The sequence below is a fragment of the Anser anser genome, assembly GCF_964211835.1.
Source record: "Anser anser genome assembly, chromosome: 19".
Taxonomy (NCBI): Eukaryota; Metazoa; Chordata; class Aves; order Anseriformes; family Anatidae; genus Anser; species Anser anser.
The window spans coordinates 10,199,225-10,224,789 of record NC_139740.1 but is presented as its reverse complement, the minus strand read 5'-3'; the positions used below and the strand labels follow the sequence as shown (position 1 = coordinate 10,224,789).

Sequence of the window (25,565 nt, the reverse complement as noted above, 5' to 3'; positions counted from 1 at the left end):
AAAAACTTGGAAGTATTGGGGGTTAAGTACTCAATAAGCATTTGCTTTTATTGGGAATTGTACACTACAGAAAACTGCACAAGACTGAGAACTTGTTACCACTTAACAGTTAACAATGAACATTTAAAACACAGTACTTAAAAGCAGCCAGTTAGCTTATCAGTTGTGAACACGAACCAAGTTCTCAAGATTTGTATCAATTATAAGTTAAGAGAACTCTACTTGTTAAAGTGCAGATTTAACATTCAGCATTAAAATAGACAAGGCACTTCATTTATTAAAAGATAAAACTGTTATCAACAGGTTTAAACAATTTGATTAAAATAAATGGATAACTAATGCTCATCTGCATTGTAGATGATTATTTTTCCTTCACCAGAAAACAATCTCTCCAGGGCAGGAACGTTGGAAGAAATGACTGATCCCCTTCCAATATTTACCAAGTAAATAAAAGTAACAACAACATAGCAACAAGCAGCTTTTTTCTGTTCTGTTAATCATGGATGACAGCACCTCACGTCCCAGCACAGCTTCTTATTTAAACAAAAATCCTATTATTTATCAGGGTTTTACAAAGAAAACAAAATCTGTATTCAGAATATGAATATAAGAAAGTAACCACTGTACTTGAGATATCTATCAAGAGGCCCAATTCTAGAAAAGTCCTACATATCAAAAAACCCTTATAAATTTCTAGGGAGATTAACACAGATATCAGTGAGGCCAAAATAGAAATTGGATTACGTAGTTTCTTTAAACATGACGTTCTGTTTCCTCCATATGGAGGGATAAGCAGTCCAAAGGAACAGTTAACTTGGAAGAAAAGCTTTTTTTCTATAGCTGTGAGAGTCCTTTTAGTTTACTTTTACCAGATATCAGGTGTTAGTTACTTCATATGCAGGTGACTTTGAAAAACATATTTTAGGGACTCCAAAACTTAGAGAAATAAAAATATAAATAATGTAAGTCACCTTGAAGAATATACAAACATTTAAGACAAATTCTCAAGGTGTGGATCCAAGTAACTCTTCCACATAACTCACTGTTCCAATACTTATTGTTTAGTGTGTAAAAATCCAAAAAAAAAGGTTCCTTGTGGGTCCCTTCTGACTCAGGATATTATACAATTTTATGATAGGAAGCAGTGCCCAGGACCAGCATCAGAGAGTAACTTGTGTGCTCAGTAAAAGACTTCACCTCCCTCTTCAGCATTCTGTATCCTTTTTAACTTCTGGCTTCAGCACAGTGACATCAATTTCTTCATAAATAGCTCTGAAAGAAGAAGAACAGGGCAACTCCTTCATCACAGTTTTATTTAGACAAAATGCACCAATGAAATCCTGCCCAATAAGGAACTGCCAAGAGTTTAAGTTGTTTACATACTAAAATAACATGAGCAGCAGGTTGCCCAGCTTTCTACAGAAGCAAGAGCCAGTCCTATGGTGTGTTTGTGACTATACATTTAATGAGAAATCTCTGGACATCATCACTTTTGATTAAATAAACTTGGAAACGTGACTGCAAAATGCAAATGGCCTGCATGCCATGAGACACGTAATTATTACACTACTTAAAAAAAAAGAGAGAAAGCCTTGCTGAGATTTTTCTACCTCAGGTTCCTCAAAGTAAGTTTTACGCAGATGATTCCATTTTTTTCTCAGTTTACTGGTAAAAATGATAATTTAAGTTTCTTACTAGTTTTCTGCCTATTTGGTCCTTTGGAGATTCCTCAAATCCATTCCCTTTGGTAGCTTATATTTTAAATAGAGGACTTCCTTGAGATTCAGCAGAACGTTTTTAAAAAACTCAAGGTCGTCTTGAACAGAAATTAGATTGGCTCATAGAATCATAATATGGTTTGGATTAGAAGCGACCTTTAAAGATCTCCAATTTATATTAGCAATCCAGTTGGTCAACAAACTTGCTCTGAATAGTGTGGTCTTCTCTCAGAAGAAAAAGACATCTCAGAATTCTTGTTTGGCACCTAAGAGAACTGTAAAGTATCTATTTTAAAAACTACTTACTCTGTGGGAGCCAAAGGATCAAATTCCATTATCTCGTAGTAATGAGGTGACTGTGACTTGTTCTTTGATGTGGCTGAAGGGTAAAGACAGTTAAATACAGATTGAAATGTAACTGAAAGAACACTTAATGCATATTTTTTATATCTTTCTGAAACTAGCAGATTTTCTCCCATTTATCTAGTTGCTTTAAATGGGCAGAGAAGCCATGAGCTATGTAAGATTTTTGTCAGTGTTAGTTGCTGCTCCTAGTCTTTAACAGGCACTATATAAAGCACTTAAGTGCTAACAAAAATAAATAAATAAATAGATCTTTGTGAAAATTAAGTGGCCTGCAGTATTTATTACCTGCTGGTGACGATCCATTTAATGATGTAGTACGTCCAGTCTGCAGATTTACTGGATTCAGAGGCACTGGGCTTAAAAGAGTTGCCAACTGAGGAAATCAAGCAAAACAGCACATAAACAGATTGATCTAGGAGAACCCGTTTGACTTAACTTGCGTAAGTGCTGACTTATCTTTAGACTCTCAGACTGTAACAAGTAAATTCCAAAAACAGGTCAAGAGTTATAAATCTAATTAACCTCCCTTCCCCACACAATGAAGTTCAAAACATCTTTTAGGGTTATTTATAGCACATTTGTATAATTTACTTCTGTGTAATTTGTTACACTACACAAAGGTGGCAGTACAGCTGTCTCATTTTACTTGCAGTTTAAAATAAGGAGTATGAGTGTGTGTTTGTGGGGCTGCTTCTTTTCTATTTCATACCGCCTACCACAAATTCAAAACAATACCTTGAAATCCGTTCATATTCTTTGTATTCCTTCTGTCATGGCTTTTTTGTCTGCAGCATACACATTTTTCCTATGCTGTATTTGATTTTTAATTTATTTTAGAGATGCTTATTTGAGATATGAAATACACCACCGTAACATAATGGCAACAGGAAGAGATCACAGCTTGCTTCACACAGTAACAGATTAAACACAAACAATACAGCAACTTTTTGCAAACTCCATTGAGATTATGCTAGACCTAAAAAATATGCTTCCACATTGGCACCTGTGGTATCACCACAGGAAAGTTGGCCTGGTCAGCAAATACAGAGCATTCCCTGATGTCTGGAGAAGTGCCACAGAGCAGATCTTTAAATCACATTTGGACAGCAGTCAGGGTAAATCCGAACAGTTTTCCTTTTGACAGTTGCCAGCAAGGAAAGATTATTCTGAACATGAGCGTTACTCACATTGCTATATATATGTCCAGCTGGGGTGATTCCACTATTGTTTTGTGCTTCAGTTGTAAATCTAGGAGAGAGCAATAGTTTCTCAGTTACTTTCAACGTATTAAAACTATATATCACAATAGCTGCATTATTTTTTTTAACTGGTTTGTCTTCACCTTATGTCACAACTATGAGCAGCAAGAGCAAGTGGGACAGTGTTCCATTTACCTAATAGGTGGAAATCTGCAAGGATTCTCTTTCCTATCTTAAACTGTTCTTCTTGACTTGTACAATTCATCTATTTCTCCCTTTAACCACAGCACTGGTAAGACTCAAGCAGAAAGTCATATATATCGCAAATATGTTGAACTAAGTTTATGTTTGTCAGTATTTAAAAGGTGCTGCAGGTGTTGTGTATTTAGCATACAAGTAGTTTTCACTTGTTTTACTTGACTAATGTGTAGAAGAAACATTAAATAGCTCTGTTCTCAGAGCTTACTATGAAAATTTTGTATCAATTACAGAGGACTAATAGCTCTGATTAGCTTTTACCTGCTAACGTTTCTTGATAAGAGATTACTCACGGGAATTGCTGAGCTTTTGTACTAGTTGCTGAATCTAGCTGTGGATAAATTGATGGATGGTGCCTTCTTGCATCTTCAGGGTGTGCAGATATGCAATCTGAAATTCAAAGTGATATTTAATGATTGTTTAAACATTATTAATGAAGTGTTCCATTACTTGTACTATGATCACTGAGGGAATAAAGTTTTGTTTGGAAGGCATATCAAGAACATGAAACAAATTCTGTTTATCGTATGAAAGACAAAATTATAACAACTCTGATAATATATTAGTTGTAATATATTTATTTTCTTGTTCATTGTCAGAACATCAGTAGTGCTATATATGGTAGATACCAATTTAAACTCCTTCCACTATTTCTAAAAAACTAAAATAGAATTATCTGTATTTATTTTTTGGAACATATTCATGCCTTTAACTTAGGTGTATGGACTCCCCTAAAGAGTGGATAGACGAGGACTTCTGAAATCAGTAATTCAGGGTACCAAAGATAGGAGCTTTAATCACTCCTTTCCCTATGAAAGGAGCCTAAAGTTAGATGAGGTAAATATGTTTCTCAGAGTGAACTGCTGTTAACATCAAGTGCCTCCTTAAAAAAACTTAAGAAATCAAGGGAGTACAAGAAAAGCATATCTCCATTTCTTTCTTCCAAGCCTACAGAACAAGCAACTATCACACTGTTTCAGGAGCTTTATTGTACAGAAAACTTTTTTTTTTTTTTTCCCAAATTTAAGAAATGGGGGAGAAAGATTATTGCTTCCACTGTAAACTAGTTACAAGGAACCTTATGCTGTTTTTTTTAAATGTATGTACGCACATCAATTCTCATGTTTCTTCAAGTTAAGGAGTATCTTAGTTTACTCTCTTACAAGGAAAGTCTTGATCCCTCCACTAAGCTTGTGTTGGTTTGTTTTAGGAAATCAGCCAGCAAGGGAAATATGCATTCATCACTTACTAAGGCCTGAAAACTGAGACGCTGCAGAGTCAGTTCCCAACACTGTTGACACAGGACATGGAGAATCTGTAGAGAGGTCAAGTAGATCACTTGAGGGAGCAGATGGCTGTTTCCTGTACAGCTTAACATTTAAAAAGGAATAAATTATTAAAAAAAAAAAAGAAACATGTATAGTTTTAAATAAGCAGTTTAATTGTGTGTATGTGTGTGAAAGTGATAACTAATGAAACAGAAAAGCTTTCTAGAAAACATGAGCTTCAGCAAGGTTGCCATTTCAAAAATTTAGGAAAATTCAATAGTAGGATACGGGACTGACTCAGTTCCAAAGTTTAAGATTGTTTAGATACAAGTCTGATACTGATCTTCTGCTTAACCCTGTAAAATTATATTCATATTACTTACGTGTGTTATTGTGATTTGATAAATAATTAGGAGGTTTTTTTTTTCAGTTCTGTTTTGGATAGGAAGAGCTCAGAATCACAGAATTTCCCAGAGCACAGAAGAAAGGTTTCCCTTGTTTCTCATGTGAATGTGAGAGAATTAAAAAAGCAGCCAAAGATTTTAATAAAAACCACATGCTTGAATCATATGGGTTTGGCCACACCAGATTAAAAAAAAAAAAGGCATTTTAAACTTGGAGATGCCTGAATAATATTAAAATACACAGGCTGCACCATTAGGACTACAAACTAATCCAACAGTCCATTCATCAAGCAAAAACATCTACCTACATACCCAGGATGTAGTAACAGCAGTTTTTCAAGGAAAACAAGATTGTCTTCTACCTTTCTTTAATAATTATCAGCTGTATTTCAGCATTCAGAATGCAGTCATTTTCATTCTGAGCCCTAGATGACTGTTCAATTATGTCTTACAAGAAGCTGAAACATGCAAAACTACTTTGGGCAATATAATTAACAACCATAATTATCAATCAATAAAGGACAGCCAGACTTGCTACAAGCCATTATTCACAACTCAAAAAGCTTCAACTTCACAGAGAGAAAAAAATATCAGATATAGTGAATTCTGATAGTGTAGTAGTATTTTGGTATTTAAATACTTACAGAGAATAAATGAAAGAAAACATTATGGTTCCTCACTTCATATATGGCAGATAATTAATTGTGCTTAGCTACAGAAGTAATAAAATGGAATTTGAATAGATCTCTCATTTTGCCTTGTTTTTCTCAGTCAAGCTTACATCATAGATTTGACATTGTTTGTTACTTTAGTTACACAAATTTGCATGAAATTCTGCAAGTGAGACTTCTGAAAATCAGTAAGAGTAGCACCATCCTGCTGGAGAAAGCAGGCTATACCTCTCAATTAGAGAATAAAATGTTGCTTATACTTGAAAGATATTTTTCACAATGAACAGAAATAGGAATGTTCTTAGTCCTGCAGCTCACAAGTTCACGTATCGTTACTCACCTCTTCACGTTCACGCTGTATTCTCTGATTCTCCAAGAAACGAACTCTGTTTCGAGAGAACCTGTTAAAATTACAAAGCTAGATGTTTGTTCTGAAGAAGCTGGCAGTTCTAACCAAAGCCTGATTATCAAAGGACTGCAGATAGACACAGGACAAGCACTACAGGTGTTTTTCTCTGGGGCACTGCTGTGCTGGAAATCTGATTCACTTTACTCCAGGGCTGTGGTCCTCCAATGACCTACTACCACAAGTTACCTTGTCTTTGGGCTCACTTTTTGGAGACAGCCATCTGTTTCTTCCAAAACAAGCCAAGGCACAGCTGACAATAAAGTTTGCCTCTGTTCATACCAGACAAGTGATGGTGAACATGTACTGTGCCAAATCTGACTCCTTCTGACCAACTGTGTCCCAAGAAGGTGATGACTGAGGCCCAGTCAGGTGATACTCAGCACCTGTACAGCCAATCTGTTAGAGAAGCAAGGGTCTTGGACCCTTGCGGTGGCATGGACGTGAGACTATCCACAGAGCTGCGCCTGGTATTCAGGGTTACCATACTGGTGAGGCCTACAAAGATAATACATATGTAGGGAGGAGCGGAAGAAAAAAAACTTTCTGACTGCAGAACAAATATTTATCTGAAATACAATAAGAAATTGAAAATTGCTAAGGCCACTAGAGGGAGTTATCGTTACATACATGAGGCCAGTTTATTGCACAATGGTGACTGCTCCTGATTTAATTTGGACTCTACATTAACAATCAGAAACAGAGAATGCAGCATGACTTGTCTTCAAACAATGCACACAGTACGAAACGGATGCAGCTAGTTAAAATCAGATTGTCCTTTACACATCTCATTGTTCAGAGGGAGTTCCAAAAACAAACCTTCCACAACAAACATTAATGAAATAAATTTTAATGCTTAAACAACTGTAAAGTGCAAATGCATCTGCACTCACAAAGACTTGCTACATACAAACCATAACATTATAGTATTAAAATGCATAAGCCTTCTGTCCAGTTTCACAATGGCCTATTAATTGCTCCTTCAATCACCTGGTATCTTCCAAAAGGAATTTTTTGAATTATTCATAATTCAAGAAGTTCTTGGCATTGCTAGCATCCATCCATCCTAAAAATATATCCCCACATCTGACTAACGTGGATTTACAGATGCTCAACAGAATTCTATTTTTGCTTTACTAAAATTAAACACTTCCTAAAGCAATAAGTGAACACAGAATTTGTTCAAGACAGTTAGTGCGAGATGTGACGATGCTGCTGGAGACACAAGAATATGTGAAAACTAAATGTTGTCAAGATTAGGCCCAAAGTTTGTGCCACGACACTTAGAAGAACAAGTGATATTTTCAGCGTAGCAGTCAGAAGAGGTTTAAAAAGAAAAGATGATGAAGCTCTCTAAATCTATTGTATTTAATCGTTAAGACATCTGAATGAGAGCAGTCTTCCAAAGAAAAGCTATGTATGAGTTGTAAGTTGAATACTAAAGTTAGTGCTAAAACTCTGAAGGACCAGGCTTTCTTGTCTTGGCAGAAGGGTCATAGGCTTACAAAGTGTAGATTACCACAGCTCCTTATAGCATAGTCATCACCACAACAACTGTCAAGTGGCCACATCAATATTTTGTACAAAATTTTTTTTTTTTTTTTACTGACAGCCCTCTGACCTTCAAGTTGAAGCAGTGCTCCTTGCTCTAGTAACCAAAAAGTTACTACATTTTTTTTTGTTCATAGTATCTATCTCATCCACGTGTCTCAAAGGAACCATCCCAACTCTGAACACATACTGCAATATTTAAAATGCTTATTTCCATTGAAATAGATCTTAGAGCAAACAATTTCTCTCTGTGGAAGTGATACTAGGAGTACGATCGAGTGCAGCGTTCTTCACTTACACTGAAGAACAAGAATAAAGACGTGGAATTTCACTGTCTGTTCAGAAGGGGAAAGGATTTCAAGAACAGCAGTGTACCTAGTTGTTACTTTGGAAGCACTTTTTGAAGAATGTTAAACTCCTGCCTCTTGCTTTGCGTTGCATGACTTAAACAAGGGTCTTAGAAAATCATTGCTTTAAAAACTACAGGTAAGGTAAGTATCTGTTAGGAATGCCCTTCCTTTCCTCTATCCTGCACTACGTGAATACCTTCTAACACATTTCTCTCATATGTCTAGGTTTTAGAACAAAGTAAAGGATAAGCCAATTTACCTCTAACACCTGTCAGAAGTTTATAGCATTCTGTACAAGGACTACTACCTGAAAAATTTGTCTCCTTAATGCCAATCTATTGACTGACATAAGAGGTAAGGGATGGAGGAATGTGTAATGGCTAAAGGACTTCAACTCACCCAAACCCCATAAGTGAACTCTTCAGGTCTCCCTGGAAGATTCCGTTTTTCAAATGCATAAAGCAAATTATAATTTGCTCCTGGAACCATTGTACTTAGTACAAAAGTACTTCTAGAATATTTCCTAGCCAAGGAGGACATAAACTACTTACCATGGAAGGCTAGTTCCTATTAAACCAGAATACACTCCATGAGTATATTCACTGTGATATTTTGGGGGATAATACTGAAATTTTGAGTTTAAATTTCATTTCATTTTTGCTAGCATCTAGTCATGCTACCACTGACATAACAGGCAAATTCAAAGGATGTCAACGCAAGTATTGCAGTGCTTCCATGCGTGAAAGAAAAACATTTTCTGCTGTAAGGCAGGTAGAACAGCTTGTTTCAATTCAGTTGAGAAAAGCAAGTGACTCTCTTAAGCATGCAATAAAACTGAATGCTGTTCCATGGCTGATTTCTGCAGTAAGCTGTCAAAGTTGTACAGAAAGGACAGCAAATATTCTTTCCTGGAAGTGTATACATGTAACAAAAGTAAGGACCATCACCAGGACCAAAGGGTTTGTAGCAGACTGATGTTAAATTCACTGTGCTCAACCAGAAAGGAGCATCAAAGTCCAAAATTATTTTTGTTTGTGTGCCTCCATCTAATTTCCTGTCTATGCTGTTAACTTGTTTTACCACATTCTAATAGTTTTCTAACTAGCTTATTAACTGCTTCTGAAATGCCTGGGGAAGGCAAATAAATAATTTACTCCTTTTGTTGTCAACTTTCCTTTCTGGATTTAAGGAAAGAAATGTCTCCTTGTAAAGATTCAGCATTAGTCACATGGACCATCTGTATCCATTACGTGTGCTTATCCAGGTAGGACACCAAATGTGAGAAAAGAGATCCTGTACTTACCTTTCGTGTCCCAGGAGAACATTATTCAGATCTTCATTTACTTGTATTAACTCAACTATCACATCTTCATTTTCCACTGTCACCAACAATTCCATGATCCTCTCCTGCATCACCCGACAGGTCTTATACAGTTTCTGCCCGAGGGAGGGGAAGAAAAAAAATCACAACTGTGGTCTCCTAATTTGTCAGTTTTGGAGAAGAATGATAAGACAGTCGAGTGCTGCAGACTCACAGGTAACATCCCTTAATTCATACAAACCACACATACCAAGAGTTGCAAATAGTGTAATTTTCATGTCTTTGATCTCTGCAGAGCCAGGCTGACAACAACTACCATCACTGCCAGCACTCCTAGCCCTATGGAGCCCCTACCTATGACCTTCATTTCTGAAGATCCATCTGTCTCTGAAGTCTAAATTTCAAATTGCAAAATAATGAAGACCCCTCTGGGTGATGCAGAGCACATTTGATTTGAGTCTGATTGAAGCTGATTAAACACAGTAGGACACTTCACATGGCTGTAACAAATGTGATCCTGGTTCAACATCTGCTTGAAGAAAAGACAATAGTACTGTACAGGACAGAAGTGCTATGTGACACAAGTCTCTGCCTCTTCCTCTGAGTGGGGAGGTCTGGATGCACTTAATTCATGCACTTTTTTGAGAAAGCTATATAAACCTAGCAGAATCAGCTGACAGGAGATGTATGAGGATTTACTGAGTAGATTTTTGCATTATTGCCAATTGAAATGGAAGTTAGTTTATTTACATTCCTCTCCCCTGCAGATTTTGCATGTTCAAAGAAACACATTCTTTAGCATCAAGAGCTTCATCTCAGCCAAAATCTTTTTTCCACAGTATATTTTGCAAATGCTGTCTGTCTCTGCTTAAGATAAAAAGAAAAAACGGAGGGGGGGAACTTACTCTGTTTGCACACTGCTATTGAAAAAGTGCTCTGGCATTATTTTCAAACTGATCTGATTTTTCTCAGAAAACACACAAAAAAATCTACACGGAACTTGTGTAAAAAGAAATTTTATACCCCTTTGCCAAATCTGCATAAGGATTACACAATAATGTATCTCCTGGTATTATATTTTCACAGCCCAGGATAAAACACACAAAAATGTATTCAGTTTAATGCATGTAATTAAATTTTAAACCTCTTCAACTCCACACCTTATTACATTAACCCCATTCCAAAAAACATGTATTTCTTATGAATCTATTACACAGGCAGACAGGTTCCTTTGAAAAAATCAATATGCAATAAAGTAGTAAATTGAGATGCTCATTTCAAGCATGAATTTGCTAGGCTTTGCTCCTACTCACCATGAAGCATGTACTCTAATGTTCTGAAAACTGGAGTGTTACAACAATGGACTACCAGCTGATATAAAATCAGTGATTCCAACAAATCTGTGCTAATGCTTACCAGCTGATGATCTGGACCTAAATTCCTGCATGTCCATCAAGTATGTCTATTCGCTATCCGGTACAAGTATTTGTTACTTCTTTTGGTTGATACTGGCTTTCAGCTGTTCTTTAACTTTTGTTACTGGTAAGCACAGTATTTCAAGAGAAATCTGCTATCTTAAGCCTTCTGTAGAACAGGGTGGAGAAAGGGAGGAGCTAGTCACTAACAAAGCTACAGAACCGAAAGTATGTTGCACTGATAAAGTTTACCCTGTTAAACTTTTCATTAAGAAACCCTGGATACTCAGTAGGACTGATATTCATCTCTCCAACTCACTCAAAGCCTAAACAAGCAGCTCTTTTAATAAAGGACTTTGTTCTCCAACAACAAAAGCCTAATCCAAGCAATCCAGGTAGAGCCACAAACGGGCACATTAAGCATAGTTAAAGAAACAGGCTAGCCATGCTTGCTGTTCTGTACCACTCAGTGCATGGAGGAAAAGAACAGTGAAATTAACATAGAAGGAATGAGTTTTTAGGCACTCCCCCACAAATGGGAGCTCCACACCCTGTCCTCAAACTTTTGCCAACAATTTTATTACTGGGAGTGCCAATAAGAATCCACCGGCTTACTGTGGGCAACCTAATATGCGTACCCGCACGCAGAAGGGCCATGCTGTAGGAGCCAGGAAACAAACGACACTTTTTCTGTTTCACCTCTACCCCCTTGGACCAGCAGCCTCACAGAGCTCTTCAAAAGAGACAGTGGTGATGATGTCAGGAATTTCTGGGGGAGCAGAAACCGCTGAGAGATGGATTGTCTCCTATCTGGTTCCCCCAGGCCAGCAGCGCTGCCCATCACTGATGATGATACACAGGGACCAACTACTGCTCTCTCTCCATATCTCAGTGAGAACCCAACCAAAAAAGGACACAGCTGAACAGCACAACCCTGAAGGCAAACCAAGAGTACCCAATAAAAAGTTCCTTGTGAAGGAATAATTCTCCACTGGGCAAGACAACCACACCAAAGGCTTGTAAAAATTAGATCAGTTCTTCAATGCATTTGATGTTGACAAATTACCAAAAATGCTTCCTTTGCATAGAAGTTTGGAGGTAACTTTAGAAACAGAAAGATGTGATAAAAGCTTTTTGAATTCTTGCAGAAAATATGAAACAGCAAAAAGTCCATTTAAGATAAGTCACTATTGAAATGCTAAAGTAATACTACATTTTTAATTTCTAAAACAGAAAACAGCCTGGGCAAGTAGAATGTATGCATATTTGCTATCAAATCTAAACGACTATTGCAATAGACTTCCTTCAGGCTACACTTAAAGAGCACGTGGCTTCACCTATTGCACAGCAAGCTCCCAATCTTTGAGGTCACACACACAAAACCAAGGCTTCGTATTCTTCACTGTCCTTCAGTTTGCCTTTAAGGTACTGGTAATAATAAAGAGAGCCCTGCAAACTCCAGGATGGGTATGAGAGATTGTGTCATCACCTATTTTCCCAGAAGGCAACTGCGTTCACCTGGAATGTTCTCAAGCATGTTCTGTCAAACAGCCCTAACAGAGAACGCTCCATTATGAAATTCTTTTGCCCTTGGAATTCCCTAGAGCTTAAATTTATATTGCAAGCTGTTTTGTCCTTTCATGACTATCTAGATGTCAGAGGAAGGTGAAGGAGACAAGAGAAAGCTGAGCAAAACCAGAGATCGAAACCCGATTTTGGTTTCCATTTTGCAGATTAAATCCAGATATTATGAGAAAGGGTACAACATATTCTAAAATCAGCTTTGAGCAAACGAAGAGTTCCTATGACAGAGTTAGTGCATACCTGTAAAAGATTCATATCATCCGGATTTTCAGAGCCAGGAACATTTTCTTTTAATATTGATGACATGACTCTCACATTCATTTTTGCCATATCCAGTTCACTGTACAGTTTCCCAATCTGTTCAGTTCAACATGACAGAATATTGTGCAGGTGAACAGAGCGAGCAGAGTAATTCTTACCTCTAATATGTACTTTCTTCCCCATTAGGTATAACATAGCTAATTAGCGTTATTTTACTCCAGTGACATCCCTTGAAAATAGGAATTAGCTCAGCTTCTCTATGTCCAATCACACTAAGATCTAAATCTGATAACCCTACTTATTTTCTGTACACTTAGTGCCTCTCACTACTGAGAAGACTGTTACTCTTTTTAGTTAACTACAGGCCAAGCAGGAACAGAAATGAACTGTCCTTTTCTTTCTAAGAATAATCTCTTATTTGCATAAGACACTAGTCTTATGTAAAAGTAAGTTTGGCTTTCTCTCTTATCTTAGAAGTAACTTTTATTGATTTGCATAACAACATCATAAGAGATCATGAGAAATTCTCATGCTCAAGTAAATGATTCCACTTTCTGGCTGAGTACAACCTGGCATTTATCCAAGTGATTTCTGCATGCTTTGCTTTGGCAAACCACCATGTAAAGCATCTTCAGGAGAATTTCACCAGCACATTTCAAGCAGAAGATCCCTCCCCTCCAAACCTGCAGTACTGTACCTGCTCAGCAGTCAACAGTAATGTTGGGCCCGTGGGAAGAGGCAATAGGGAACGTTTGGTGGGATTAGCAGAAGATGGTGATGACTTTGTAGGATGCTGAGATGAAGACTGTTAAAAGACAAAAGAGCAGAGCTTGAGTTTAACAAAAGAATTGAAACTGACATCCAGATGAGAGTGCTACAAAACGTCTGTCAGACTAGACAACTGGGCATTAGCTTTCGCATAATCAATGCTCCCAGGGAATTTGTTGAGCAAGGTCTATTTATAAGAATAAATCTAATAGCTACTTTGTAATGAAATCAGGCTTGGAATTCAGGTATCTTTTAAATGGGTTTGCTAGCAAATCCCATCACAGATAAAATGGGAATGGCTAAGAACAGGCTGTCTCCTTGACCTCTGAAGCCATCTAACAGGGAGAGTCCTTCCTAAAGTGCCGCTGCAATTTTACAGCAAAGACTAGTTTAGAACACATTCATGCCTGGGAGCAGTGACAAGGTTGGGGTGTTTCCATTTGTATTACAGTTGAACTGACTGCAGTAAAAAAGACCCTGCACAAAACTGCATAGGTCACATCCTTCATCTCTTAGAGGCTGAACTAAAAATTGCATTCAGGTCTGCTGCTGCCTAGATCAACGGAAGGTTTGCGACTGACTTTAATGGACAGATATATGTGGTACACAGAATTGTCTCTACTGCAATTGGTGAGGAAAGATTTATTGTCCAGTGAAAGCACTTTCAAATGTTCAAAATACAGCTTGTTCAAACAGCCATAAATACCCGAGCTTTTGTGCGCTTCACTATTCAGTCATCAAATCAAGCTCAGGATGATTGAATCGTTCCTGTCTACGTTGATTACAGACATCTAATTCTATAATTGCAAGGTTCTACCCAATAGTGAATGCTTTCACACTTCCCCAAGTCTTGTGAAAACTCTTCTGCTAGAAAACACATTCTGGAGAGAATTGCTGTAAAGCATGTACTGTATTTTCAGCCAATGCCCAAAGCTCAGAACATATTTACATTTAATTTATCCTAGACACTACACAATGGTATCTATGATATATGCTTAAATAACAAAGGTAGAGATTAGCCACAAGGTCAAATATTATTGTGTATAAGATGTGCAAACAACTTGAGAGACCTCTCTTACAGATTTACACCTCTCTCAGTTTAAAAATTAAACATAGATTATGTTCCAAGGAGACCTTATTACAGCCTTCCAACAAATAAAGGGGGGCCTACAAGAAAGAGGGGGAGAGACTTCACCAGGGCGTGTAGCAACAGGACAAAGGGTAATGGCTTTAAACTCAAAAAAGAACAGATTTAGATTAGATACTAGGAAGAAATTCTTCACTATGAGGGTGGTGAGGCACTGGACCAATTTGCCCAGAGAGGCTGTGGACACCCCCTCCCTGGAGGTGTTCAGGGTCAATTGGATGAGACCCTGGGCAACCTGATCTAGTGCAAAGTGTCTCCGCTTGTGGCAGAGGGGATGGAACCATGTGATCATTAAGTTCCTTCCCAACCCAAATCATTCTATGATTGTATCAATGCTCAAATTCTGAATGGTATGTGCTTTCATGAAAATCTTAATCATTTTAGTTGAAAACATTTCAATTCTTTAAATGCTTTGGAAGTCTTAAGAGACACATGCTTCTTTTTTGAGAACATACTCACTAATTTGTGGCTTGAAGTAAAATAAAGACACTAGTATATAGGCCAAGTTTCTTTGTTGTTATCTTAGCTGTTATAATTGAAACTGATTTCTGCTCACGTGTTCAAGTAGATTGGTCATACTCTGCCCTGAAGCATTTAAAAAACAAAACAAAAACAAACACACCTTCTATGTCCACAGAGCTCATACAATTAACACATCCTGTTTCTGATTTACAATGACTTAATGAAGTATCCTTGTGTATCCCCACCTTAGGTCCCCCTGTGCTGGTGTCAGCAGATGGAAACTCCACTCCTTTCTTCAGCAATTCTAGATAAACTTCTTTTACTTCGGTCACATCCACCATTCCTTGGAACCCTCGTGCCCATGTCTGGATTTGAAACAACAGTAACAGTCACAGAAATGGACAGCCAGTGGGGTCAGACAAGCCCTTCTAAAACATACAGTCCTAAAGGCAGGCAATTCCCTCCATGTGAACTGAATGTTTTCTCCCCCCACCCAATCCAACTAACTCCACTCAAAACAGGAGGACCACCACCAAAGCTCTGAAGTTCCCTCTCACCCTGCTTACACCCACAGAGGAAGCACACACACAGACTGGGAGATGAATATAAAAAGCGGAGGTTGACAGTTTTCCAGGACTGTTTCTAGCTCTCTCTTTTTGTCTTCCACTCTGTGCTACTACTGCATGAAGCAGATGCAGAGGAATAAAGTCCACTTTAGTAAGAGGTTCCCATGGGTACACTGCAGTACAGAAACTGGCTGCATCATTAAATCTTTACCATACAGCAGAAACACAACACTCAGTTTACTCTAGACTTACCATGATGAAAGTCAAGATTCTCTCCTGCATGTCAATTGGCAGGTTGTATCTTGGATTCAGTAGTTTCACCAGCCTGTCCTTACAAAAGTCTTTCTTCACAACTAAAGACTGGAATCTAGGACCACAGTTCTGCACACACATGTCAAGCAGCTGCGCATACAAAAACTTCTGTTACAAAGATGCTATGAACAGAAAAACTTGAGTGCTTTTGCTTCTTTTTGTTTAAATTGTTCCAAGGTGTTGTAGAGAAAGAGTACTAATGGATATGAACGGACTACTGCCAACAGTCTCACCACGTTGTCTGAGGAGGTTACTAGAAGGAAACATAAGTTCACTATGTGTTTTGCTATTCCTATGCAGATACAAAATGAAATGGGTTACCCAGGATTAAACTATTTTAACAGAGAAGCATGTCACAGCAGTTACTGAACACACAGTACTTTAATAGCGTGAAATCTGTCCATAGCCTGAAAAAATGACTTGTACAGATTCAGTAACAGAATTAATTCAATGCCTAGCAAACAGGTACCCTAGTCTAATAGTAAGCTTGTTTTCTTCTCCCAGAGAGCTCTTCAGAATCTAAATGCACCTCTTCTAATCTGTCCTCTAAAGTGAGAGACTAATGAAAAAATAGAAAAGAACAAATTCAACTACTCAAGAGTACAATTTCTCCATATGTTTTAAAGGTCACATTGATTTGAAGCAGAACAAGTGAATTGCTCCAATTGTCAGATTCATCTTCACAAAAGAAGACTACTTTAAAAACTGCCTGGAATGCTCAGAATGGGATCCGTGCAAGCAGCATGTCTGCCCTACCAAGTACAGAGGCATGTCACCGTCATGTAAGACTTCTCCCTTGTACATTGGAGGTAGCTGGCTGCAATTCCCATGTTACAGAAGAGCTATCAAAGGCTGTCAGTACATCCCAACCACCTGAAATCAGCCCCATACAAGTTTTGTTCGGAAACTGAGGCCGATTGGATCATGTGCAGAATTACGAACAGAACTCACCTCACCTGGCTTAAATCTGAAGGCCAGCCAGAGGACTATGATGGCCCATGTAAAGAAAAATAATCACTTCTGCTTTTCACTCATCATCCTTATTTTTAATTTCTCTCCCAATTTAAGAGTGAGAATGGAAAAGTGAAAGCAAAGGGTAGAATTCACAGAAGTTTGCAAAATGTTGTGGTTTTAGTCATAAAACTTCCCCAGAATCATGCAATAGACAGGATGTATTTGCAAAAGGATACATGGATTTTTAAGAATGCTACTGTAATCATGATTGAAGTAGGTTAAATATGCTCTCCTATTCAGGGCAGACTACATTCGGCTATGTTGAAGTCCTTTTAGTAACTCATTTTCCAGCCTCAGGACTTGGGGATTTCCTCCCAGTGTTATCAGGAACTTATGGGAGAAGATGCTTAAGACCAGAAGAAGATATATTGTTGAAATGAAAAGAGAGTAGAACAAAGAGACACTGGCAGACTGCTGTGCAAAATAACTGAGAGATAATTACCAAAAAATCTTGGCTCAAATCATTATTTTTCATTTGAAAGAGTACATGAAACACATGCTAATAAGCCAAGTCATTTGCCTGTGCAGTACTTCAAAGATGGTTTGTGTAGAACATTTTCAGCCCAGTGCATGGGAAATTTGGTATGCTACTCCCTATTATTAATTCTTTATATAAGGGACCGAGTATTTACCCTCTGAATGAAAGTACTGAAGCTAATGGGCTAGATCCTCCACTCAATTATGCCAGTCCAGCCCACTTACAGTGAAACTAAGCTGGTGTAAGAGAAAGAAGAATTTGACTTAATTATTTTTAACTGGACCATTCACGAACAAGCCACTTCATACTAATAACACCTTTCATTAGAATTTCAATATGGTTATTTATCATTGCTAATAGGACTGCACCTTCCCGAGCAGTTCCATTGGAACAAATGGATCCAAGGGGGCCAAGTCAAGCAGTGCTTCACATAGCGCAACGAAATCTCAATAGAAACATGTTCTAATAACAGAAATGGCAAATTAACCTGAATCAACTCATTAACCTTCCTCTGGATGATTGCTGGAACTGACAGAGCTGCTATGTTCCAGGCTAACTGATACCAGACATCCAGCTAAGAGAGCTGCACTGAGCAGGAAGGAGGGAGAATTGCAAGTCAAAGCCCTGGGGTTCACAGAAAACTGAGATGATAAAAGGCAAACTGTTAAAAACTGTATGGCAGAAACAAGATGGGAGAAGCTATGAAGGATAACAAAAGAAAAGTCAACTATATTCCTTATCAATACAGGCCTTACTAAGAATCCAGTAGGGCTAACTGCTCATCTAAAGCAGCCAGATGTTTTCCAAAAGCTGTAGTGAACGGATTTAGTCTGCAACAGATACCTCTCAAACCTAATGTGAATGCAAGAAACACAGACGAACAGTTTGCCTTTTAGTATTTCTGAGAGATAAGCTGTCAATCCCTCTCCAGGATTATACTCTACTGAACTTATAGTGATGCCCTACCCAGTAGAGGTTTTGAACAGCAGACACTATTTCTAGGTGCCAACTCCTAAAAGATACTTTTGCATTTCAAAACACTGATTTTTCAGAATGTCTTGAATTTTTCAAAAAACATGCATTGAAATACAGATTACTTTTGCTCCCACTCAATATCTTTTATTTTTCTCTTTGTCCATACGCACCATAAAGTGCAATAAAATCTTACATTTCTGCCCACAGCTTTATATGTAAGTGTGTGTGTTAACACAGGTGCAGAGAAGGACACATTTAATAAACGACTCCCCCATGTGCTGTTCAGTTCCTAAGACCGTACAAGATTCAGAACTGGGGCACGGCAGTAAATGCTTTAAAAAAAATCAAGGGAGATCTACAGAGACATCTGAACAGGTGTCTCAGTATTAACTACGTAAACAGATTTTACATATCCAAAGCCTATTAATCATAAGGAGGCAGGTAACACACACATTTTGCTGGATTCCTGCCTAAAAGTTCTAATCCTCTTCATTCCCTGATTGCAAAATCAGCACTGCCAAGCCTGATCACTTGGCTTTACCAAAGACAGCACAATGCAACTTCACGGCCTGACATGCATACACCTCGATCCACGTGACTTCACAAGCACCAGGTGACTTCCCTAGATCAGAGTACATGGAGTTAAGGCACAGCCAACACATTATACAGCTGGCACTCACCCTTCTTCCTGCAAGTAAATAAATACTCATCTAAGACACACGAGGAGGCAGACACTGCTGAGATTTAACACATCTTGATGACAGAATCAGGGCTAACCCATGCAGTCATGCTACTTGAGACGAGGACTTTCACATTTCACTCTGTGTACCTTCTCTGGGAAGGAAATTCTTTAGAAAGCAGTTTCATTAGAAAGACTAAATTCCCAAATTTTATAGTTGAGTAAACAAATGTGTAACGAGGAACATTTCAAAGCAGAAGTGGCTTCTAGATCTGTTTCCTTCTAATAGTTCCATCTACTGTAGGTAGGAGAGACAATGTGATGCAGTGTCTCAAAAGCATGAAGTCAGCATTCACTGTAGGAAACACAAGCAATAAAGCAAAGCTTTATTAAATTAAAGTACAGCTCTTAAAAAAGGAGACCTTATTTTTGGAGAAATCTGAGAGAAAACGAATGATTTTTAAAAGATAATAGTTGAGGGTAGTCTTGTGGTTTTTTTTTTTTTTTAGAAAGTGAAAATTGCTTTTTTCTGCTTGCAATGACTTATTGTTCCAATGCAAGCACTTCAAAATGAGAAACAGGAACAATGTAATTCATGCAATCAAGAAAGTAGAACAGAAAAATAGCACACAGAAGGACTGATTTAGAAACAAAGGAGTTAAAGTAATACATGGTTAGCAATGAGATCAAAGGAAAGGTTTTACATGTGCTAAACTGATAGCAGTACAGGTAGAAAAGGAGAGAAAAAGAAAGGAGGTAAGGACAGAAGGTCTTGCAGAAGAACAAAAGCAGGGACAGAGTTAGAGGAAACGTTGGCACTTATTTAAAAAAATAAATGTTAAGGAACACGCGGAGAAGGAATATGAAGCTAGGCCAAAAAGCTGTGATTGCCTGGCAGACATGGCTAAATGTGTACATGGGAGTGGGTGAGAACAGACATGGAGAAAGAGCCTGCAACTGTAAAGAGACCGTGAGAAAGTGCTGAACTAGAAGCACAGCTGAAACCCGGTACACACTCCACCTCTAAGCAAATAGAAAAAGCTTCCAGGTAAACACAACAAAGCTTTTCCTTGGATACACCTGGCACATGATCCTTCTCTTGTTTCTATGAGAAGAGCACCTTGAGCATGTCTGCTGAGTAAATATCCAAATAAAGACTCCGAAATCTTAAGCACTGGACCATCAAAACTCCAGTTGACCGTATCAGATGTTCAGAGGATTAAGGTGCACGAAGACTGTAGGAGAAAGCATGCAGATCTGATACAGGGATTACAACTGCAGCGGAAACCGAGTGTTTCTGTTATGCAAACACACAAAACACGCAAAAAGGTGACTCATGAGACAGTGGAGGAGGAAATCAGGGAAGAAGTGCGGAAGTGGAATGAGCTGCAGGTATACATTGGTATGTGCAACACATTTATCTGCATCTCTAACTTGTCAAGTGACACTTAGGCAATTGCTAAGTGACCTAAAATTCAACACTATCAATCACTTATCTTCCTTAATCACTTCTCTACATGTATTGATATAGATAACTATTTTGCACAACAAATACCAAACCTGTGAATAATAGTACCCAATGTAATGCAGACAAGCCTCTTATACCCTTATACCCTCATACACTTTTTAAAAAAGGAAATTGTGTATATATTTATATAGTGTGTATATATATGTATATTTTTTTTCTAAACAAAATAACAAAAGACAAATCCACAGTAGCTTAAAACAAAACCAACATGATTGTTCTCACAACTGTACTATTGTCAGCCACGACCAACTCAGGTAGGGACTTCTGGACTTAGGACAGCGTTAGGAACTTCTTGCTACTGCCCCCATTATCAGTGTAGTGGAGAACAGAGAACTATGTTAGCGTGCTCCAGTAAATCTTAAATTGACCGAAATCCCAAACTCTGGGAAAGCTGAAACACACTGTCATATTCTGAAGGCCAGGGTATCTATCTCAAGCGAGGATATTCCCGGTCACTCCAACCCTTAGTCATAACATCTGAACCTTGCAGGGCTTATCCTGTGTCTTATTGCCTCTCTTAGCTCACCATTGTTTTCCCTTCATTCAAATTTCTTACTGTATGCAATAACGCTTTTACAAAATGAGTATCACACATTCCACCACACAACACAGCATACTTAGTTTAACCAAGATCAGTACCATAAGGTGAGTAATAGAACAGTCAAATGTGGCTTTTATGTAATATCCCAAGTTCGGTATCTTTCACAAACAGGTGGAGCACTCACAAAGGGACAGTCACAGGAGTAAATAAGAACCAAACTATTCCTATTCAGTGCAGGCTTGAAAAAAAAAAAAAAAGAGCAACAATAAATTCAGGAAAAATGAGCACCAGAAGACCATCTGGCCTGCGCTGGTAGTTCTATACACACAAACAACAAAGACAGAAAACGTCCTGTAGAGTCACGTCAGTGACTAATTTGCATGCCATCTTATCATTTAAAATGTTTTCCTTCTTAGTGTCTAATTAATATTAATATAGCTGTACTTACAGACAGGGTAAGCCTGATCTCCTTATGGTTACAGTTTTTGGAGAGCTTTTTCTTTAACGCTTTAACTGCATCTTTAGGTCTGTGACAAGAAATTAAATCAAAAAGGTTACCAGTGAAATTGACTTTTTTTTCTACTTCATAACTTCAACCTAGATCTAAAAATACTGGTCTGAGATATGGAACCAAATTCATTCTTGTATTTACACCCACATAAAAACAGAGTAATTGCCCCAATGATTCCAGCAAAATCACTTCAGCACTGAGCTAGAGTAACAAAGCACTGAATCAGGTTTGTTACTGCAGGCTGTGCGTTACTCTTGAGCTTGTGCAGAGATTCTTCTCTGCAGGGTCTCCTCCAAAATTATGCTATTTCACTGCTGTACAATAGATTTACTTATCTAACTTTCATTGCTATGAAAGGGAATAGGAATTGCCAAAGGTATCAAGAGTTGGCTGGTACCTATTTTTCATATATGATGTGATCAAAAATATTCTCCTGAGAGTGCTGTAAGAAGTAGGGGTGTCTTGGCTAACTTCCAATCTTATAATTGCTGAATGTTTTTAACTAATCTGAGTAATTACCATGTACAGATGGACAACCCATTCCACCCAAGAGATAGTGGCATCTCCATCCTAGTCATTTTCATTTCTATATATACACCCCATATCTTTTAAATATCTATGTAGGAGGAAGAGGGTGGAAGATGGTATCAAGCTTACCACATGTGGTAAATAATTTTGGCTGATTAATATGGACTATGCATAGTGTACCCAGATATTACACCTATTAGGGTCAGCTCAATGATCAACAAAAACAAGATGTCCTAAAGCCTCTTTAGGATCTCTCTAAAATCTAAGATGAAATCATATGCATAAATTGAATATTTCAATAAGAAAAAAAAATCTTTGTTGAAAATTTCAGTCATTGAATTTAAATGAGTACTTAGCACTACTGCGTTTTTCAGTTTGAAAGGCCTGTTGTACTTCATATGAAAAAGAGATTTCTCTATGTTTTTTATCCTATGGCAGCAGAGTTGCCATACCAAGTACCATGTATCAACTCAAAATGCACGTGATGGATGGGAGCGGGAGAGGAAAGCTTCCCCTTGCAGAAAGCTACACCACGACACCGCTCTTGCTTCTTGCTCCCCCTTTGAAGCATCTGGAAATGCTCTGGTCAGGAGCTGGGTATTACGTTAAAATAACCATTTGCTTAATTACATACAGCAGTTCTGCTGTTCCTTACATCCTGTTACAGACTGGGACTAGTAGCAGTTGCCTAGAAGGACCTCCTCTGTAAGCATAAGCTGTACACAAGAGGAAGTAGTTTATTAAAAAAAGCTCTGTTGCATAGAAACTCCACATAAAAACTAACAAAGAGGGACAAAGAGTGCTGTAGCTCTTGGCAGCGACTGGAATGGAGTTATTACTGACCCTCCAAGCTCTAAGAGCCCCAGGTGAGAGCATGAAATCATGAAAAAAAAAATGAAAAGAAGGAAAATTTGATATAAAAGAAGATACTTGTACAGAAACTAAGGCATACCTTGTTCTCCTGGAGAAAAACCTCCAGTCAGTGTTAAAATATGCCCCTGCTAGTGAGTGCTCACAGTGCGGTGCAGCGGCAGATCTTACACAGGAGTTAATTTTCTTCTCCCCCTTTTACAGGTGACAGCAAGGAAGTGACCAAGCAAACCAGAACCTGGCTGTCGGGTGCTAGGGGCCACCTGCGCCCCGTGACCTGGGGAGCTCAGCAGGCAGGCGCCAGCCTCTTCACCCTGCTGCTGCAGGGCAGGTGGGCTGCGACACTGCCTCGTGGGGAAACCTGCTTCAGTTAAAAGGCCACAGTGTTTAAAACCGTGTTGCAGGAGAACAAATGCCCAAGGTCTTTTCCCAGTTGGGATTTTGCAGAGCACGGGGGGGGGACCTGTTCAGCCTGACAAGCAGCACGGGTTACCTGAAACACGCCAGACGCAGGTGAGAAACCTAAGCTAACACCTTGCATGGGGCAGAGCCCCCAAGCCTAACCCCTCAGAGTGCTGATGGCTCAGCAAGGGGCACCGGGACAGGCACAGATCCCTGCTCTCCGCTGTTATTTCGTTTTAGGCAACTTTATACGCTCATCACATGTCACCTGCTTGACTTTGTCCTGCCCTCGAGCAGCACGGTACGAAGTAGGAACTGCCCCGAACATGGAAACCCGGACACCGCGCCTCCCGCAGGAGACGGCGGGCAGGCGACAGCCCCTGGGGAGCCCCCACCGCGCCCCGAGCCTCTCCGGGACCGACCCTAGCAGCTCACCCCTCTTCCGTGGCGTTGATCACGTCGCAGATGTGCAGGAACTGCCCCCACTCCTCCGTCTGCAGCGCTCCGAACGTCGCCCGCTCTGAAAGGCCAAGGGGGACCCGTTCAGGCGGGCGGGACGCGGCGACCCCCGGCTCCCCCTCACGGCCGGGCGGGACGCGGCTCCCCCGCTACTCACCGATCAGGCTGCCCACGGCGGTGCCGAAAGGATCCTTCGGAGCCTTCCCGAAGGCCATGGCCGCTGCCGGCTGGCTGCGCGGGGCGGCGGCAGCCCCGTCCCGTCGCGTCCCGTCCCGTCCCGTCCCCGGCCGCTCGCCTCCTGCCCCCGCCGGGCGCTCCCTTGTGGGGCCGGGGCGGAGCCGCCTGCAGGTACCAGCAGCGAGAAGCCGAGAACGGGCCGGGCCGGGCCGGGTAGGACAGGGCAGCACCGCCCCCAGGGCAGGGGCTCCCCGCCCCGCCTGGGCAAACAAACGTTCACTCGGCGCCGGGCGGCCGCGGCCTGCGCGGCTTACCCCGGGAAGGCGCCTCAGCCATCGCCGGGAGCGGCCGGGACCGGCCGGGAGCCCCCCGGTGGCGGCAGAGGGGGTTCCCTCAGCCCTCCTCTCCTCGGGACCGGCCGCCGAGCCCACCGCAAACTCTCGGTCACGGTGGGAGGCGGCTCGCCGCTGCCCCAGGGGCTCTGCCTGGTGGCACCCGGGACGTGGGGACTTGAGTTTTTGCGGGCGAAAAAGTCTGCCTTGCAACACTCACCTACAGCCATCGGTGCCGTGGGACAAACTATGTCACTTACTGTGTGTTTGCAGCTATGTTAAAGAACTGTTCTCATAGCAGAGCTGATCTAAAGCTCAGCTTTATGAGCTAAGTGATAAAAGTTGCACTTGAGGTAAGACACCACAGGAAAGGAGGCTATGCAAATGCAGCAAAATAGAATTCACACTTTTACACTGATACCTGATGCGATTTGCTGATTAAACTGATTACACAATTCATTTAGTTTAAAGGAATAGCACAAGCAGTAATGAGAAGCTCTGCTACGCTACACTGCACACACGTTTCAAACTTTCAAACACCACTATGAAATCACCAGGGCTGCCCACGTTTCTCAAACCCAGATATTTTTTTCCATTTCATGGGCTGAAAAGGAGCCGATGCACCAGTGTCAAAGCAGCAGTAAAAAAGCAGTGCATGCAAGTTACATCCTTGAAGTCACCCCCTTTGTGTTCCGCAGGAACCGCTAACACATTCCTCACCGCATACACGTTTCCACATGTGGGACTTTCTTGCTACAATTACTATCAATGTCTTCCATTGTGCCACTTCATCACGAGTTTGACTTTATCTCAGACCTGTACAATACTCGGGAAGGAATGTGGCATGAATGAAAATTAAAAACTCAGCTGTAGTTTTTGTTGACTGAGACTTGTAATTATTTCAGTATCAAACAAACATGGAATCATTTTAACCTGCATTTGAGTACAGCTTAATCAGTCATACATCAAAACATGATATAACCAAATAAGTAATTTGCCTGGCATTAGAATTTCATGAATTAACAAAGCCGTATTTGCACTGAT

General features: G+C 39.8%; 1 protein-coding gene across 2 annotated transcripts; it reads right to left on the bottom strand.

Annotated features, from left to right (window-relative positions):
- Positions 1–22: 22 nt before the first annotated feature.
- Positions 23–25,339, bottom strand: TOM1L1 (target of myb1 like 1 membrane trafficking protein). 2 transcript variants are annotated; one of them, XM_083805250.1, is made up of 15 exons: positions 24,170–25,339; positions 23,989–24,073; positions 21,691–21,769; positions 15,968–16,117; positions 15,395–15,514; positions 13,470–13,577; positions 12,752–12,868; positions 9,495–9,628; positions 6,225–6,285; positions 4,791–4,911; positions 3,835–3,931; positions 3,272–3,332; positions 2,370–2,457; positions 2,025–2,097; positions 23–1,272 (listed from the first exon to the last, which is right to left on the bottom strand). In XM_083805250.1, the coding sequence occupies exons 1-15, from the start codon at positions 24,225–24,227 to the stop codon at positions 1,206–1,208; spliced, it is 1,419 nt and encodes a 472-aa protein (XP_083661376.1). In that variant the 5' UTR covers positions 24,228–25,339; the 3' UTR covers positions 23–1,205. The 2 variants fall into 2 exon arrangements, with proteins under 2 accessions (XP_083661376.1, XP_083661377.1); XM_083805251.1 differs by lacking the exons at positions 21,691–21,769; positions 24,170–25,339 and having other exon boundaries at positions 23,989–24,057.
- Between the last annotated feature and the right edge of the window lie 226 nt (positions 25,340–25,565).

Coding starts and splice junctions, on each gene's coding strand:
- TOM1L1 (XM_083805250.1), bottom strand. CDS start 24,227: ATGGCCTTCGGGAAGGCTCCGAAGGATCCTTTCGGCACCGCCGTGGGC. Junction 16,118..21,690: donor AGATCAGGCTTACCCTGTCT/GTAAGTACAGCT, acceptor TTGTATGCGCAG/CTGCTTGACATGTGTGTGCA. Junction 6,286..9,494: donor GTTCTCCTGGGACACGAAAG/GTAAGTACAGGA, acceptor TAATTTTAACAG/GTTCTCTCGAAACAGAGTTC.